General features: G+C 34.8%; 1 protein-coding gene across 1 annotated transcript; it reads left to right on the top strand.

Moving 5' to 3' along the window:
- Positions 1-4923: 4923 nt before the first annotated feature.
- Positions 4924-18563, top strand: Smp_121230 (hypothetical protein; the record flags this gene model as incomplete). Its single annotated transcript, XM_018798761.1, has 4 exons — positions 4924-4984; positions 6867-7145; positions 9102-9236; positions 18433-18563. 4 exons carry the CDS (start codon positions 4924-4926, stop codon positions 18561-18563), a joined length of 606 nt encoding a protein of 201 aa, XP_018653671.1.
- Positions 18564-19808: the final 1245 nt, after the last annotated feature.

The following is a 19808-nucleotide window of genomic DNA, read 5'->3' as shown; positions in this document are numbered from 1 at the left end:
AAGCAATACTCACAGTATGCACATATGCCGATTGGAGACTGACCAGTTGCAATACTAACACATCGATGGGAAGATTCAAGCAAACAATACTAAATGAGTTTTAACTGCATTACCGTTTTTAATTTGTTTATACATTTATATAAACATTTATATATCCTTTTTACTATTGATTTTCATACCGTTACACGCCATTCAAGGTAAAGAGAAGCTGCTTTATTATTAGGTTGGAACCTTGTAACTTGTTCGAGGAATTCTAATTAGCGACAAATATGACACTGATCACCATTCAGTAATTAATCGGTTGTAACATCTCACTCATAGAGAAGATCGATTACGGTCAGAATAGCTCGTTAGTAATGTCTTTGACTGTAAAGTTGGGTGAATGTCTGAGATTTCATTTTGTGACTATTGAACCACCTTACAGAGTTGACTAGTTGAATAGTCACATCATAACTTGATAGATAGAATTTGATCAGCATCAATGAAGACTTGACAAACATAACATTAGTCAGTCAAATGTAAATAACATGCTCCATATGACTATTAAATACATTTTTAAATACGGGTTACAGTAAACGTGTTTAATGTTTGGACAACTTATGGTCGACCTTTGAGTGACATCAGTTTGACCTTGAGTATTTCCACCTACTAACTTGGACTGAATTAGGGTTATAAAGCAATGTGAGGAATCAGAATTATGATGTACAGTTGATGGTTAGGGTTAGAAACTAGATTTACCTTTTGAGTCACGAACTGACATCAGCTAAAATACTATTAAATCAAATAAATGAATGAGTTTCGCGCCAAAATCCAAAACCTGTTGCTATATCTAGAGCTAAGATTCTTGATATACCGCGTACTACTTGAGCACTTCAACACTAGAACCCTTCAAGTTACAAATGAGAAGAAAAAAGGCGAGTGAGAAGAAATGTTATTCCAAACAGTGACAAATATGGTACAAAACTCTCAGGTATTTAAAGTTTTTAGTAAAAGCAAAATCATCATTATACTTATTGAATCCACATACGGCAGTATTTAGCATTTGTCCAATAGGGTAGCTATACGTGAAGATTCTGGAATATTCTTCTAAAAGATAGTTAGATGAAATGTCTTCCGTTCTTTCTGAGCTTCTTAGAGCTTCCTCTAGTTCACCACGGGGTCATCCTTACACTTATCATCTCATATTTTATTGATTTATCGATAAATTATAGTGTAGCCCAATTTCGTTTTATTTTTAACTTGTGTTATGTATATAAAAGACGAAGACAGCAAATATAGCAGCAGCCTCTGCATCAATAGGCCTCAACATACACAAAGGAAAAAGCAAGCTTCTCAAATACAACACGGAAAACACCAACCCAATCACACTTGATGGAGAAACTCTGGAAGAGATGGAGTCTTTCATGTAGCAGGGAAGCATCATTGATAAACAAGGAGGATCGGATGCAGATTTAAAAGCGAGGATTGGTGAAGCAAGGACAACATTCCCACAAATGAGGAACATATGGAGCTCAAAACAACTCTTAACTAACTTCGAAGTCACAATCTTCAATATGAACGTGAAGACTGTAAGGAGCTGAAACGTGAAGATCTACTTCATCCATCGCCAAGAAGGTACAAGTATTTATAAACAATTGTCTACACAAAATACTCAACATTCACTGGCCGGATACTATCAGCCATAGCGTTTTATGGGAGAGGACAAATCAGCTTACAGCTGAAGAGGAAATTAGAAAAAGACGTTAGAAGTGGATCGGACATACATTAAGGAAATCACCAATATGCATTACAAGGCAATCCCTAACTTGGAACCCGAAAGGGAAGCGGAAAAAAGGAAGGCCAAAGAACAGGTTACGCCGGGAAATAGAAGCAGATATGAAAAGATGTATGTTAACTGAAAAGAACTGGAAAGGATTGCTCAGGACAGAGTTGGATGGAGAATGCTGGTGAGCGGCCTATGCTCCTCGACGAGGGGTAAAGGCGTCAGTAAGTAAGTAAGTAAGTATGTATGTATGTGTATAAAAAGGTTTTATTGAAAGTAAACATGAGAAGGATGAGTAGTAACTGGAGACAACTAGAAAGGTTTGCCTAGGACATAGTTTACTAGAGAATGCTGGCGAACTGTCTATACTCTTCCATGATGGCTAACACGTTTAAACAAGTAAGTAAGTATTATTAAACCAGAAAACTATTTAGTGCAAAGTATGATTATATATGTATATAAAGTTTTATATAACACACCTCTTCACTGAATAACTTCATTCATTCCAGTCTTATTGTAAATACCCAGAAAGAAAATTTTTTTCTTAGATTCATTATATAAAAAGAATGTTTATTAAGGTATTTCTATTGTTAGATGAAAAGTCACTAATTAGATAGTAACTAATTGAAAGATTACAATAGAAATATCGGATGATCGTACCATTTCTGGGTTAAACTAATAACACTATATAAACATTAGACATAGTTTGTATATAAGTTAGATTTTGTTTTTGGTCGATCAGTATACAACTATGCAGTTCCGACTATTCATTGTTTTATACTGTAAGTTGAAACATTACTGATTCTTTTTGGTGAATTCAAATTGTCAAGATGAGTATTTGTGGAAAGGGTAGTAATTTCATGACTGAATTCATGAATCGATTTAAGGTAGATCACCATTGAAAACCTGGAATCGATTCATGAAATCAATCAATAAATTACAAGAACTTTCACATACCTTTCATTATAACAATAATCATCATATGCGAACTAGTGACTGACTTCAAGATGTGTTTCCTACAGTTCTAATGAGTAGACGTGACCGGTTGTGTTCGCTTGTGTCTATTGTTAGGCATTTACTCACTGAAGATAATGGTAGACGGTAGCACAAGATCTTAGGTTGGTTTAAGCTAGACAATATTCCCGTCAGATGCTGACTCAGTGATCTGGAGGTTAATTGTTCGCATTTTCATTCCATTGAAAAGGAGCGAATTGAATGAAAGTATTCATTCTTTGTAACCAGTTCAATTGTAACACATTAGTACAAAGACGAAGTTACATATCCTAATAGACTAAATTATTCTAACATATTTTAAAGAATTCAAATTTATTATTTTTAACCATAATAAGAATTTTGAATGGTACCTAATCCAATAATCACTATAGTTATTATTAATTAACTTTAGTATTCAGTTCTTGATAGTAAACTTAAGAAATGTAACACATATATAATACATCATAATTAGATAATGAAATCAATCATACAGTAGTGAACAAGAACATGGATAGGGACAATCGAATGTAGTTGAGCACAAATTACAAACTATCTCCCTGAAATCTGATAACCATACAGTAAGCAGTTAATTTGCAAAATAACAATCAATTGTCTCAATCTTGACTGTTCCTTCTGCAAACATCAGTCCATTTTCTCTGATTTCATTCTTTATTCATTTTCATACCAATTGCGATTCATTCCTGTTCTTTCCTTATCGATATTTTGCCAAAATATATTTTGTCTGACCATCATCATATACTACTTATATGGATATAAGTAGCCTACACCACAATACCACTAATGAGATACTTAGATTCAGATGTTTCCACTATTCTGATATGATTTTAACACATCAAAACATGTTATGTTATTTGGAATAAATCAATACATGGATATTTTTGAATGAACCTAACTTGTGAAGTTCACTAAACTGTACTCTGAAAATAATGATGATACATCCAGCTAACGATCCCACAAATAGGATGAAACGTATATCCTAGATTCCATTACTAGCCATCATCTATCTCTGCTTATAATGCTTATGTTTTAAGAGACAATACCAAGACAATCCTCACAGGGTTCTTATTAATCAATAAGAACTGGATTTATTGAAATCTTAAACATCAACGGGTACATTCTAACAATCAATACAAAAATCAATCAAATGTGAACACTTCTATCTTCAAGTTCAATATAACCATTTAACATTCTCTTTAACTAGGAAAACAAAAGTTACCCATTATGAAATTGCATTTATCAAATATTGAATAATCAATGGTTTATAGTTTATTTAATTCTTTTAAGATAAACTACTTAAATTGTATTAGTTTAAATAACATTCTAGTTTAGAATGTTCTAAATGTACATAGCTGAGTTTATTTTTTGCATAGAATAAACAGATATATAATTGAGATCATGAGTCAATTGACGCTAGACCACTATGGAAAACCTGGAAGCATTGGACAGCCATTTTGTCCTATTGTGAGACTCTTCAGCAGTTCGCATCCTTGATCTAGCCTATATAGCAACTCAAATACAATTAAATTTGTTTACACGTAATCTGGCTAAGCCCTTTTGTTGGCTTATTTAATGGACAGTCATTCATACAATAACAACCTATCTATACCATTGTACTCTTATTATATACGCTTAAACATTGCTTACTGCCTACGCATGTATTCATTCCGCTAGCATTATTATTAATCGCTTAATTGATCCGATGACTCATACTTTTCCACTTATATATATACGTACATCTTAATCCTGTTTACTGCCTGCTTGCTCTCTGCTCTGCTCTACGCTACACCGTATTGTACACGCTTACTCACTCATTCGGCTCTCACGCTCGCTCGCCTGTTTTACAGCACTGCTCTTTCATGCTTGCTTAACGTGCCCGTAATATTGGATACCTGTGTGTGGTTCAATAATAAACGTGATCAGCCCTTCGTATTCGCCTTCTGATTTATACATCGTTAGGACGTTATAGGATAACGGTTATCAAGACGAACAATATACGAAGTTAGGGATAATATCGAATATCGACCACCACACCTAGAGAGATTTGAACCCAGAACCAATGTTGTTGTTATCAAAATTACAATTGCTTTTTTTAAATTCTGTTTTCAATTCTACCTAATTTCAGTTTTATTCTTTCAATATTTGTAGTTATGCCACAGATCATTGTTGAATGTATTGTCAATGTAAACTTGGCAGATAATCTTGATTCAGGTGAGTCAATTATTGAAAATAAAAACAAATATGTATTTATAAACAAAGATGGATAGTGGCTTGTAGTGAAATGTAGAACACGCGTTTTGTCCTATTTGGAACTAAGAGTTGATGTTCACTCTGAGACTCGAACCCAGTACCGTTCGTTTCAAACGTCATCGCGTCGTCCACTTAGCTACTGAGTCCTGATAGCCACCTGCTTGTGCAATGAGGGTGAAGTCATATTCACTTGTTGTTGTTTACATGTATCTTCCCATTGTTATTTTGGACTGCCATTGATCAGTCTCTTGTTGGCATATGTGCGTCCTATGTGGACTGCCTTGAGGTTACCTTTAAGATCCTAGAAATGTAAACAAGAGACAGTTGAACATTATGATGAAGCAAACCACATAACTCAGTAATTTTAGTACCCAACTTTAATTGACTCATAAATTGAACCACTTAATTATTATAATCTTCACAAAACTCTCATTCTAACAATAATCATCATGTGCTCACTGGTGACTAACTTCAAGATGTATTTCCTTGAGTTTTAATGAGAAGCTGTGACCAGTGAAGTTCAACCGCGTCCGTTGTGAGATAGTAACTGACTGAAGATCATGGTGAACGGTAGCGCAATTTTGTGGGTTGGTTGAAGTTAAACATTAACACCGTTGGATACCAACTGAATGGTCTAGAGGTTAGGCGTTCACACGTGAGACTGTAGGTCTTAAAATCGAATTCCTTGTGCAGGATCGTGTATACTCACGGCTGAGTTGTCCCATACTAAGACGAAACGACCATTCATTGCTTCCAAGTTTTCCATGGTTGTTTAGTTTTAATCGGCTCATGAATTCAACTATTAAATTTTATTATCACTTAGCAAATTTTTTTAAAAATTGAATCACTGATTGATTAATATTGATTAATTACAATTCAATAAATTCAAGTTAACTTATTGATTGAATATTTAAAATGATATAAATATATTTAATATACATTTCGTCGTATTATGAGACTTTTCATCAGTGTACCCCTACGATCCTGCACACCGACAATTGAACGTAGGAACTTCGGTCTCTTACACGAACACTTAACCTCCAGATAAATGAGTCAGCATCCTACGGCGTTAATATTTAATTTCAATCGATCCATGATCTAGCGCAATCTTTCATGCATTGTATGAAGTGGATAACTATCTCACACCTGACGCGGATTAGATTTCACTGGTCAGGACTACTCACTAGAATTCCAAAAAAAATCCATCTTGAAGCTAGTCATTAGTGGGTACATGATGTTTAATCAGAATGGAGATTTGTAGTGATGTACCCTTCTGAATTGTTCCATACTTGGACGAAATGACTGTCTAGTACTTTCAGATTTTCAATGATGTTATAGCTTAGATCCAATTTTTCATTCAATTATTTAAAATACTACAATCTCCATAAATCCTCATTCGGATATTGCTTCTTTGTTCTAAAAAGTCATAATTATTTTCATCGTTGAAATCATGAGTCAATTGAAGTTAGACCACCAGGGAAAACCTGAAAGTACTGAATAGCCGTTTCATCCTATTGTGAGACTCCTCAGCGATGCGCATCCACGATCCCGCACTCGCCAGATTCGAATCCAGGACCTACCAGTTGCGTGCCAGAGCACTTAACCGATAGACCACTGAGCTGGCCAGCATCCAACGGTGTTAATGTCTAATATCAACTGATCCACGAAGTTGAGTGACCATTCACCAATTGTCTTCAGTGAGTTGATATCTCTACAAAAGACTTGGATGAACTTCACTGGTCATTGCTTCTCACTAGAACTCAAGGAAACATTCCTTACAGTCAGTCACTATGTTTATTATTATTGTTTGTTTATTTATTTATTTTTTGTATCTCAAACATAGAAAGTTCAAAATTATCACCAACATTTTGGTTATTACAAGAAAGTGAAAAATATTTATATTTTCAATGGACACCATTTGATAAACGAAAAAGTGACTCTTTGAAACTTAATCTAAAAGAACATGATATAACACGACAATTAACAATTGAAGAAATGGATACAAAATTTCCAACAATTGGTTCAGCATGTATCAATGAAGAATATACAATTACAAATCATGTTTTAAAAGTATATTTATTTGATAATACCCTTTCAAAAAGGAAATTAAATTATAAACGAAGTAAGTATAATATTGACTGTCCAAATATTTGTATTAAAGATTCTGACTTTGATAGTTGTTTTATGTCCTTCAGTTGTAGAAACGTGATCCTTGCTTCGTCATTCCTCGCCTATATTTCTGCATTAGATTCCACTTGTTCACTGATCGTGCACCTCAGGACTTAGTAGCTAAGTGAATAACGCGTTGACGTTTGAAGCGAATGGTACTGGGTTCAAGTCATGGAGTGAATAGCAATTCTGAGACGCAGGTACACACAGCTAACAAGTCTTAAAGAGGATGAAGTTTGAGTCTTGAGTCTGACTGGTAGACAACATTTATAGATTACAGTAATTTTAATGTGCTTATATATTAAAGAAATTCGGGTTTGTACTTTGAGGCTCGTGTTAACTGATCATTTTATGCCCTTTAGTTTGATTATTGATTAGTCTGCCTATATTTTTGATATATCTGAAGCGTTACGAATTCACTAGTAGCGAACGAACAAAGACACGTGACCAGAGACCGATAACTAGCTATTCTGACACGACTCAGACCCAGCTAACTAGAGTAAGAAGTCCAAGTTGGAGCGGGGAAGTTATATTCCGTAGCAGCCAGAAGCACAGCAATCAAATAAGGGAAAAAGTCAAGAGTATTTATACAGCAACAAATTGTCCTTGGGCATCGTTAATAAATAGCACACACAAAGAAACAATGGACCAATAGCGTTTAAGATAGTTAAAAGTGGGAAATATGATGTGAAGGTAAAAAGAGCGCGTTTGGCGCGAAAACAGCTAAATTCAAATTTACAAAATAAAATTACAAAATTGAGCCACTTATCAAGTAAGTTCTGGGGATTTGACATCCCCAACAATTTTCAGTAGGACGGGTGATCTATTTACCAAATGTGAACGACTAATTTACAACAATCAAAATACCAACCTTTATTATTCTTCGAGTTTCTTCTAACTCAGCATCAAAGATGAAGGTAGAAAGTAGAATAATTCTTATCCTTTATACTACCATGACTCGAAACGTATTTACTGCTACAAATGGGATTTCTGACTGTACAGTAACACATGTAGAATATTACTGTGAATACATAACATGGTAATAAGTGATACAAACTTGAAGTCATAAGGAAATAACTACTATTGACGAGGCACATGAGAATCCCAAAACTTATATTTGCACACTATCAACCCCATGCGTATATAGCAATTATCGTTATTATGATTTCTGTCGATTTCAGATATCTCGGAATATTATTTTGAGATGAACGAAGTATATACTAGGTCATTAATATATCATGACAAATCGTACTTATTTATATTGAGTTACTCATCAGTTGTAGTATCGTTGATGGACATTCTCACTAAGTATTTTCATATTAGGATAAGATGGTGGTTGAAGGTGGTCAACAGGAAACCCTGGACCCGGGTTTCGTGCTACTTGACACTCGTCAGTAAGGTGTATCTGTAATCTTGAGGGAACTGGTACTCCATGACGGATACGATCCAGTGTCACTCAGCTTCACAGTCAGAAACGTTACCACTGAGCTATTGTGGCCGAGACCGACCTCCTGCAAAATTGATATGTAATCACAATTGATTGATCACTGGATGGTGATCAATGTCATGCGTGTCAAGTTCTCCTTAGTGTTGATCAAATGCTATCGATCAAGTTGCAATATGGCCACTGGTCTAGGTGGCTTGACACTGCGTGCACTATGTTAGATAAAACAAGATAAAACAGTTGTTCAGTGTTTCTCAATTTTAAGGACTTATTTAATAAAGATCATTCCATGCTATTCATTATTTATGTTTATAAGAATATGATGTAAACATCAGTTCATTGTGTCAGCTTTCAGAGTGCAAAATACAAAAATAAGGACAATCAATAAAGAGCACACATATATAACATGGCAAATAAACGAAAATTATTGCAATCCAGATGATTTAATAATGATTTTCAAAAAAGATTCAACAGGATTTCATCGAATGCATATTGTCAATGTTGGTGAAACAAAATTTCATATTGATGAAGCGTTACAAAAACAAGAAGAGATTATTATTACAAGTTATCATGAAAATAGGTTTGGCTTATTTGAATTAGGTAAGTATTATAATTATGATTTCTTAATATCTAATTTTTATTAATTGTCTAACTAAAGTTAAAAGCGTGATTCAATTGAAGCTAGACCACCTGGGGAAAACTTGGAAGCACTGCTTGACGGCCGTCTCGTCCTATTATGGGACTCCTCAGCAGTGCGCATCCACGATCCTGAACTTGGGGGATTCGAACTCAGGACCTACCAGTTTTGCGCCAGAGGACTTAACCGATAGACTAAAGTTAATTCATAATATAAATTATAACATCATTATGTAATTATTAGTTAGTAACCTGTAAAATTTTCAGTAATAAGGATAATCGGTTTGTGGAACCGTGGGGATCCTTATAGTTTATTTTACAGTAAAGATCTAGCTTCCCCTTGAAAGCTTTCAATGATGAGGCTGATACCACTTGTTCATGTAAGAGCTGCCACTTACTAACCACTGGACGAGAAAAACGGAACTCAACTCTAATTTCATTAGATAATGGTCTTTTACCCTTCTTGCTATGGCTATCTTGCTATGGATACCTCGTCAAGACACCAAAGGATGGTGATTTGAGAGAATGTAAGAACTACAGAGGCATCACACTACTGTCAGTACCAGGAAAAGTTTTCCGCCGTCTTGCAGAACCAGATGAAAGATTCGGTGGATGCCCAGCTCCGAGATCAACAGGATTGGTTCCGTAGGGATCGGTCGTGCACAGACAAAATCACGACAATAAGGATCATCTTTGAACAATAAGTTGAATGGAACTTTTTACTTAACATCAACTTCCTTGATAATGTGGAAGCATTTACCGGTGTGGATTGTAAAACATCATGTTAATTTCTTCAAAACTATGATGTAGCTGGGAAAATCGTCAACATACGGAATTCATACGACGAACTACAGTGAGAAGTCGTGCATGGAGGACGGCTGACAGACGCATTCGAGGTGCGGACCAAAGTCAAATAAGGCTGCCTGCCCTCTTCCTTCCTCTTACTCTTGACGGTCGACTGAATTATGAAGACCCTGATATCTGAGGGGACACGCGGGATACAATGGACAGCGGAGAATCAATTAGAAGATTTGGACTTCGGGGATAACCTGGTTATTCCATCTCATCGATGAACGTGGACGATCCTATGCAGGCGTGAAGGAGAGGCATGGCGAAACAAGGACCGCGTTTCTACAACTGAAGAACATCTGGGACACAAAACAGCTGTCAACAAATATCAAAGTCAGAATCATCAATACAAATGTATAAACAGTCGTACTGTACATATCTGAAACTTGGAGAACTACTAAAACCATTATCAAAAATGTATAAGTATTTTTCAACAGTTTTCTACGCAAGATACTCAATGTCCATTGGTAGGATACCATCAGCTACAACCTACTGTGGGAGAGAACAAATCAGCTTCCAATTGAAGAAGAAATTAGAAAATGACTCTTGAAGTGGATAGGACATACATCACAGAAATCACGAAACTGTATAACGAGGCAAGCACTAACTTGCAATCGTGAAAGGCAACGGAAAAGGAAGATGTTGAAGAACACACTAAGTTGGAAAATGGAACCGGATATGAAAAGGATGAATCTCAACTGGATAGAAATAATCAGGACAGAGTTGGATGAAGAATGCTGGCGGGTCACCTATGCTTTTCCATATGGGCATATATGTATGGATGTAGTATGAGTTAGCTATATTGACAGTGATATAAGATATTCTGTTAAACATATATAAACAGTATATTTGAAAACAGTACAATTATTTGTTGACACCACGTTGAACACAGTTTTTGACTTGATAAATTGATCAACACGATTGAACAAATGAATGTTTTCATAGTTCAGGGCGTGAGTCAATTGAAGCTAGACCACCAGGGAAAACCTGGAAGAATCGGATGGCCGTTTCGTCCTATTGTGAGACTCCTCAGCAATGCCCATCCATGACCTCGCTTCGCGAGATTCGAAACCAATACCTACTATTCTCGTTCCAGAGCAGTTAACCGATAGACCACTGAGCCGGCATCCGATGGTGTTAATTTCTAACTCCAATCAATCCACACGAGACTGGTAGGTCCTGTGTTCAAATCTTGTGAGGCGAGATCGTGAATGCACACTGCTGAGGAGTCCCATAATGGGACGAAACAGTCGTCCAGTGCTCCCAGGTTTTTCATGGTGGTCTAGCTTCAATGGACTCACGCTTTCAACTATGAAAATACTGAAATATCCACAAAAACCCCTTCTGGTAAAATGAATATTTGTCACAATTGATAATACAGTATTCAACATTATGTCACCTTATTCACTATATTTGTAACATAGAAAATAAGATTCTTCTAATGAAATTGTATTTAATGGAACTTGACAAAATACCGTATAATAAAAGAGATCATTCTAAAGTGAACGTGTTCAAATGCGAACAAACAATTCATTATTATATTTAATTTTCGGTTCATTTTTTTTCCATTACATGTTAAAACATTGATGAACATTGAATAGTTGTAAGTTGTTTATAATTACTTTTATGAAATATCATTGTTTGTGTATTAAAACGTCACGAATAAATGAGTTTGAGTCCCAAGTAGATCCGGCTGACAAGTCCAAAAGTAGGACGAAACGTGCGTCTTGGATCCTAATGCCAGTTACTGTTCACCTTTGCTTTTTAAAGGAATATTCAGGCAGTCTGCACAGGATGCATATATGTCAACATGAGACTGGTCAATTGCTGTCATTAATAACAATGGTAGGATATAAGTAAACAATACCAAGTGAAATAAATGGAACTATTGAAAATATTTTCAGGATTGACACTTATTTTTATAATCTGAACAGGCTACAATGTTTTGTGACATTTCTAACAACTGGTTTTTACTGTTTAATATTAATGCAACATGGTTTGGTATCTACAATAGATTGGTTTTGTTAATGTCATATTATGCAAAATGTGTATTTGTTTTTCTTGTTATTTATACAGAAATACGAAAACAAAGCTGACGTAACAGGTATTAAGAATAGTAAACTTTGTTTGGTTGTTTGAGGTTATCCATGTTATCCACTGTATGAAGGGTTGATTCGGATCATGAATCGAGTAATGTTGGACATTGTTGCTGTTTATTGCCGATTTAGTAGTCTAGTGATAAGCATTTGAGTACGAGATTGAGGCTCATTTTTCAATCCCTGCTTAAGAGATAGTGGATGCACACTACTGACGAGGCTCATAGTAGGGAGAAACAGTCTTTTACAGCTATACTTAACTCATCTGATGGATGCATGAATTCTAGTTAACTCTAGACACTCTTTTCTTTTTCTTTTCAAAATTAATGTGATGGAATAATACGTGATCGTCGTGAACTGATCACATGGGAAATTTTTCATATTCCAGGAGACTAGTTAACTAAAAGGATTCAGTTGAAAGAGTACAGTAGTTTAGATTTTTCAATGAAATGCATACAACTGTTTGCAGTAACCAGTGGAGTTTAACCAAGTCTGTTGTAGAGATATCAACTCACTGAAGACGATTGGTGAACGGTTACTGAGCTTCGCGGATTGGTTGAAGTTAGACATTAACACCGTTGGATGCCGTATCAGTGGTCTATCGGTTAAGTGCTCTGGCACGAGACTGGTAGGTCCTGGGTTCGAATCTGGAGAGTGCGGGACCGTGGATGCGTACTGCTGAGGAGTCCCATAATAGGACGAAACGGCCGTCAAGCAGTGCTTCCAGGTTTTCCATGGTGGTCTAACTTCAATTGACTCATGATTTAAACTATGAAAATACTAAATTCTCTGATCTATAATGAATAAATATCAATGCTGATTATTCACAATCAAGACTATGAAACTTCACTGAAAAATTCGTATCTTTAAAGTAATTCAGCTTCCTAGATAATTTATTCTCGTTTGAATCAGTATGTATGATGTACAAGTCTCAGTCAGGACCTGAATTGTAGTGCATTTGACCGTTAAGTACAAAAATGGGATGAAACGCTGACTCTTTATTCAAACCAATTTCATTCCATTGTCAGTAATGCCGAATGATGAGTTCGACTAAGCTGAATCAAAAAGTAATCAGTAATATTAGATAAAAATTTTGGTCATTACAGGTTATAATATAGATCAATACTCTGTGATTAATCCATTGTAGGTAGTTTAGAAAGTCTTTTTATCTCTATCATTAATTTGGTTTTACAGATCGGCCATTAAATGAAAAAATCATGAGGAAACGTGACAAAGGTAAATTTACTAATCATAATCTTCTCAATATTACAGTCATAATGATGATCTTCCTTACTGTAATCAACTGAGCTGTCAGATAGAACTAATTTGAACACAGGATAAAAATATCATAATAATTTGATAATGATCAGAGAGGTTGTGGTTCACCAGATCTAGATGTCGTCGAGTCTTGATGGACTATGATCACCACTACAATACGATTACGCGCCCAAAAACGACTTGGTCCCTTTGATAACTCGCAAACCAGAAAACTGTAACTGGTCCAGATAGAGTATATTAATTGGCGATCTCGTGGTAGCGAAAGAATACCGAAACGTGCCAACGAGTACAGGCAATAAGGGTAGAGCGCAGGAAAGTTCGAACCAAACAAGGCGGATAGCGGAACAAGGAGTGACTTTGATACAGTTGAACAAATACAGTAAAACAATCGCTGGTAGAATTGGTTATAATAATAATTGTTTCTATTATACCAATCGCGTTCTTGTCGAAGAAGCAGGTCACTGCAAGGTGATTATTTACAAGAAGTTGGTAACAACTGTTATTGTGAAGAAATATATAGTCATTTCTATAAACTAGATAATATAATCATGATAAAGGGGTTGACAACAACTGACTGTTAAACGCTTCATTATTTTTTTGTAGTTCTACAGTCAGTTTCAGTCTGTCAGAATAATCATTCCATACGATTCAACTCAGATTCACAATTTTTCTTATATATATTGTGAACTAGCAATTCAGTACATGGAAATTTATTTCCATATTTCACTAGTGATTATTGTGAAAACAAAAGACTGTCGATAATTAAGAATGCTCGACTTGTGACCGTCGAGTTCGACGACGTGTGATGACAATCAAGAACATAAAAAGTAATAACTAAGTGACACAATATATGCTTCCTTTGTTGATTGTGAATTATTTTCTAATTAACTGAACACTTTAAGTGAAATATTTGGACTAACTAGTTATAAATCAAGTGTTCATTCATTAAAGAAGTCAAGTTATTACTCATCTCCCTTTTTTTACTTATCTACTCAGAAGGAAGATTAAATACCAGTCTTTTGAATACAGCAGGTTAGCTATTTACTTGTTTAGTTAAAAATACATATGAATCACAGTTTAATTTGTAATGATTTGGATTATTCTGCTGTTGTTATTGTGAGTGGACCCTGAACAGTTTTACTTTAGGTATATTCAAACCGTATGGATTGACTCCATAAAACTACTATGGTATAAAGCATAGAGTGATACTGCATACACTTGCGTTAAAATACTTTAAGTTCGACATAACTGAACAAAGAATAGTCTTCTTTACTGTCAGTTGCGCTACATTTTATTAGATAACTAGTATAGATAATAGCATCATAGAGGACGTCATAGCTACGTCATTATAGAATAAAACAACTTAATATTTGAACATTGTGGTAAGTGTCACAAATGCTGGTAAAATATCTGCCATACTGTACATTGTTCATACTCTACAACAGATTTTAGAGGTACTTTTTCTGTGAAAAATTCACCGATTGGGACCTAATTAGTTAGGAAAACTGTTTCCGCCGTTTGAAGTGAATGTAAATGACTGGGAACAAGAAGTCGACCTAAAAGACCAACTTTGAATTCATCAGGTTTAAATGAACCACTGGAAAGAATTCTAAGGAGACGACAACTGAATAACCAGATGTAAAAAATAAATTGGTTTGAAAAGATTTTAAGGTTTAACTAATGATGTACCTATTTATATGTGGTAACGTCAAACGTAATTTTCTGGAAAAAAATAAAATAACTGATGAAATTAGAAAAACTCTATGGATCCTTAATTTGCTGTTATTCTTCAAGTAAAGTGATGATACCGTGTTTCAAAAAGAGGAGATTACATGTGATCGGCAGAGGTATCCCGGATATACGTTTCATTCTATTTGGGACATGTTGATTGACTGTTCCTGCGTTACAGCATCGTCGTGAACCCGGAGATTGGAACCAGTAGTCTTCAATTCAATCACCGACGCAATATTTACTCATCTATGAAAACGATACTTTCACTCACTTGTGTGATGCCCATTACGTGAATGAAACTGGGATGCAGATTGATCTATTCATTAGGTAGTAAATAGGATAACGCCTGCTCTCTGGATTCTACCGACATCCAAATTCAATCTTTTCTCTTTGTATCTTATCGTTTGATCGACAAGTCGATGCAAACTCAAATGGATTAGTTATTTGTAGCCGATATTATAATATATACAACCACATGTCATTTTTGTACTGATCTTATTCACTCAATCAATTCTTAATTAAATCACACATTCAGTGTACCTGATATCACGTTCATAATGTTGTGATGTTAGATGGTAGTTGACAGGAATCCTTGAACCTCAATTATACTGAAACTGATCACACATTGTTGTTAAACTAACTGCTTTTATTTATCAGGTATAGTAAGTCATGAGAAATGTTCTGGATATTATATTTTGAATATATCATCTTATTCCTTCTTTTCTTCCTTTCAGGTTCTCAATTCACCTTGAAAATAGTGTAAGTTTATAAAGATAGAAATGTGAATTTAGTGTAACTGTTTAGTTCATACGTTTTCTATGGATTACTTAAGACGTTGAGTAACTTATTTATATGAATATTCATCAATGATGGAGAAGATTTGTAGCTCAGGTCGGTGATTTTGATGTGGGTTTGTTCTTTGAGCTGGATGGTTCGGTCGTGGAGCTTTCATCGTCCTTCTGAACGACATCATCAGCACAAACTTCTGGTAGAAGTGAAGTGTTTGAATTTCTTCACATGTGATGAAATCAACCCACTTTATCAACCAATTAAGAAAATTATGCAGAAACATAGGAGCAAAAATCAAACCAATAGAAGATATAACCAAAACAGAAAAATAAACAATAGCAGATTTAAAGTCAATAAAAACTAATCAACATCGAGGTGCACAAAACAAGCTGTGACTCACATGTGGAGAAATTCAAACACTTCACTTCTACCAGAAGTTTTTGCTGATGATGTCGTTCAGAAGGACTATGAATGCTTCACGACCAAACCATCCAGCTCAGAGAACAAACCCACATCAAAATATTCATCAATGTTTGAGCAGACTATGTGATAGAAATTGTACGTCCAGTATAAAGAAGACATTATGTATGAAGATAAGTTCACCGGATGAAACGTTAGAATTATTTAAATTCTGATCGACGAGATTATCTGAGATATAATTTTCACAAATAACGAGTAATAATAATGAGTATGAATCATATTCACTGGACCTTCCTAATCAGTTAAACGTCGCATTTTTCTCATCACTATCCAAATTTTGAGGATAGGACAAATTATCCTATATTAATAACTCATTCATCTGCAGATAATTTGTTGTTGTGAATCGATGTAGGTAAAGATGTATTCTTGTGAACACATCTTATCATCAAAACAATCGAGATATGAATATGATTTAGTATGATAAATTTTCTGTGTTGGTTGTTAAGTCATTGTTGTAGGCATGAAGATACATATAATTTAATACGTGGATCAATGAACAGGCATATCAAAGAACTACTGTGTTTCAATCTAATTATTTCATCAATTACGACTAATAAGGCATTGAATTCCTCATATGTTTCAAAGACATCATTTCAAGATACTGTTGTTTTCTTCATCAGGAAATGTAACTTTGAATATTTCGAGTTAAGCAATTTTCCAACTCTTCATTAATTACCATTCGGATAAGTTACTTATTGTTTTGTCATGAAAACAAATGCATCTCGTAGTGTTGACGAAAGAAATGTTGTACTGAGTTGACATCTCAATGGCAGTGCAAATGTAATATACTGATGAGCATCAAATCCATAACCTTTAGGTTACCTAGAGAGCGTTTAAGTTTTCGACAGATTTGTTGGGGGGCGGGAAAGACCATGGTTTTAATTTCTATATTTTCACTTCACAAAATTATCATAGTAACACGTTAGATATCACTCCACTAATAAGTTTGGATTGAACCATTACCATTACGAATGATAATTTGCTGAACTTACTTATGACATTTCTCCCTTTCTATCTTTCTTTCTTTGTTCAGATTAATTGGAATGACCTACCTTATGATATTTATCTGCATTTGTATATGTATATACTTTACAATTAAAAAATAAATCAATTTAGTGTTTCTCACTTACCTTTGACAAAATGTCTTCCTGTACACAAACCATTGTAAATAATTATACTCATCTTCAATTTTGTTCTTTTTTGATAGTTATCAGTTCATGCGAATCATGAGATAATGTTGAAATCGATCGCCTTTTGTTTTTATTCTCAAGTAGAATCAGTGAATAGTTTCATCACTTTTTAATTGATTTCTTCATTGTTGTCTGTTTATACGAAAAGAGTTACAGAGACTGTTGTTTATTAGTAACATTGACTGATGATGATAGATTGAGAAACTTTGATTCTGTAAGTGGATGAGGAATACAAATGTAGTTCGATGATTTTGTTTGCAAACGCTGATTTATTCAATAAAACTGGACATAAGACATTGTCTCTGATACGCATTAACCCCAGGGAGGGAATTTTCCACAAAAGCAACAAGCAACGCAGAATAATTCAAAGAGATAGTTGAACAGTGAGGACATTATTGATCGTTACATTTCTGATTTGAGTTGTAGAATCGATATTTCAGCTCCTTGTTATTATTTGTCAAATAAAAACACCAATGCTATTCTACTCTTCATGGGGAGCCAAAAGATTTATATGAAAACTCCTAATGCGAATATTAACGTTGACGTCATTGAGGCTATAGTTGCAAAATTCCTTTTTACTGTCGTTATTAATAAAAAATAAAAAGACCTTCACTGATTGTTGTGGAAATCGCGAAACAGGGAGGGCCCACTAGCGATATTGTGAGCGAGTCTCATCAGTAATAAAACATAAATTCGTCCAAATAACAGAAATCTAGGTTGATTAAATCTATATTTATATTTTTTCAGCGAAACAGAAAACACAGAATCAAACAGTATATAAAACAACAACCGACAAGTCATGGATGCTTCACCCACTTGAGGTATCCAGATTACAGGCAGATGTTGATTTAAGAAATTCTGATACTCCACGTGAATGAGAAACACAAAAGATGTTGATTGAATCCTTATTGTCAGTGTGGAGCTGATGAAATTGTTGAATTTCCCCAAAATCATAAAACGATCACTGTTCGATTTCCAATGAGAACCTAAAACCATTCGATAGCCGTTTACGTCCTATAAAAAGATTTCTTTGATTTGCGCATTTACGATCTTGCACGCGAGACTGGACTCCAGGACGTTCAGTATCGCATGAATGCTTAACAGCCAGTTCTGTTTAGTTTGATTGTTCTCACCTCTATTTTCGTTCATAACAACGTCATCAATGTTGTGATATGATTCATTTTAAGCCTCTTTTATCAAATACAACTGAAATAAATAAATAACCTTTCGTATAAATAAGTAGTATGAAAATTATTGATATTTAAATCCTATCACTAATGTTAGAAATTTGCTGGTGATAGTGTAATGAACAAGAACACGACTGAGGACAATCGAATGTATTTAAGCACAAATTACAGACTATCACACAAAATTCTGATAACCATACAGTCAACAGTTAATTTGCAAAATAACAATCAATTGTCTCAATCTTAACTGTTCGTTCTGCAAATATCAGTCTGTTTTCTCTGATTTTATTTTTCATGCATTTTCGTACCGATTGCGCTTCATTCCTGTTCGTTCCTTATCGATCTTCTGCCAAAATACATTCTCTGTCTGACCATCACCATATACTACTTATGTGGAATAAAGTAGACCACACCACATTACCTCAACCAAACTCTTTGAAATTCATGGTAATAAATGTTAGAATTCATATATGCAAGAACATATTGTGCAATAAAAATATTTTGTAAATTCATAATTGAACAAAGTGCAATTTTATAGTTTAAGATAAAGTACTACTTATAACTTATTAAAACCTTTCTCTGTCACATTTTCATAAAATGCAAATTGTCATGGAGTAGTCTTGTGTGACCAGCCTTGAGCGATTGTTTCTTGGGTCACACTCCCAGATCTTCATGATCACCTCCAACCCAGTCTCGTGCTCGAGTCCCTCAGGAAGAAATATCCTTCCTCTGTATGGACAGCTTAAAAGTTACAACCACTCTCATAATTCTAACAAAAGAGATCATCTTGTCAATGATGAGATCCCTTCGTCACTTCTTAATATTACTTTTATCCCCACTGTCAATACTTCTCTTATGATTCTATGTTTATCTCCAAGTGCCACCTATGCAACTATTCGAGTTTATGAAAAGTTATTTCTGGTCTCTTGAAACCTC

Source organism: Schistosoma mansoni, chromosome 7 (genome assembly GCF_000237925.1).
Source record: "Schistosoma mansoni strain Puerto Rico chromosome 7, complete genome".
Classification (NCBI taxonomy): domain Eukaryota; kingdom Metazoa; phylum Platyhelminthes; class Trematoda; order Strigeidida; family Schistosomatidae; genus Schistosoma; species Schistosoma mansoni.
The sequence above is the reverse complement of the archived record's forward strand: the minus strand, read 5'-3'. Positions and strand labels throughout refer to the sequence as shown.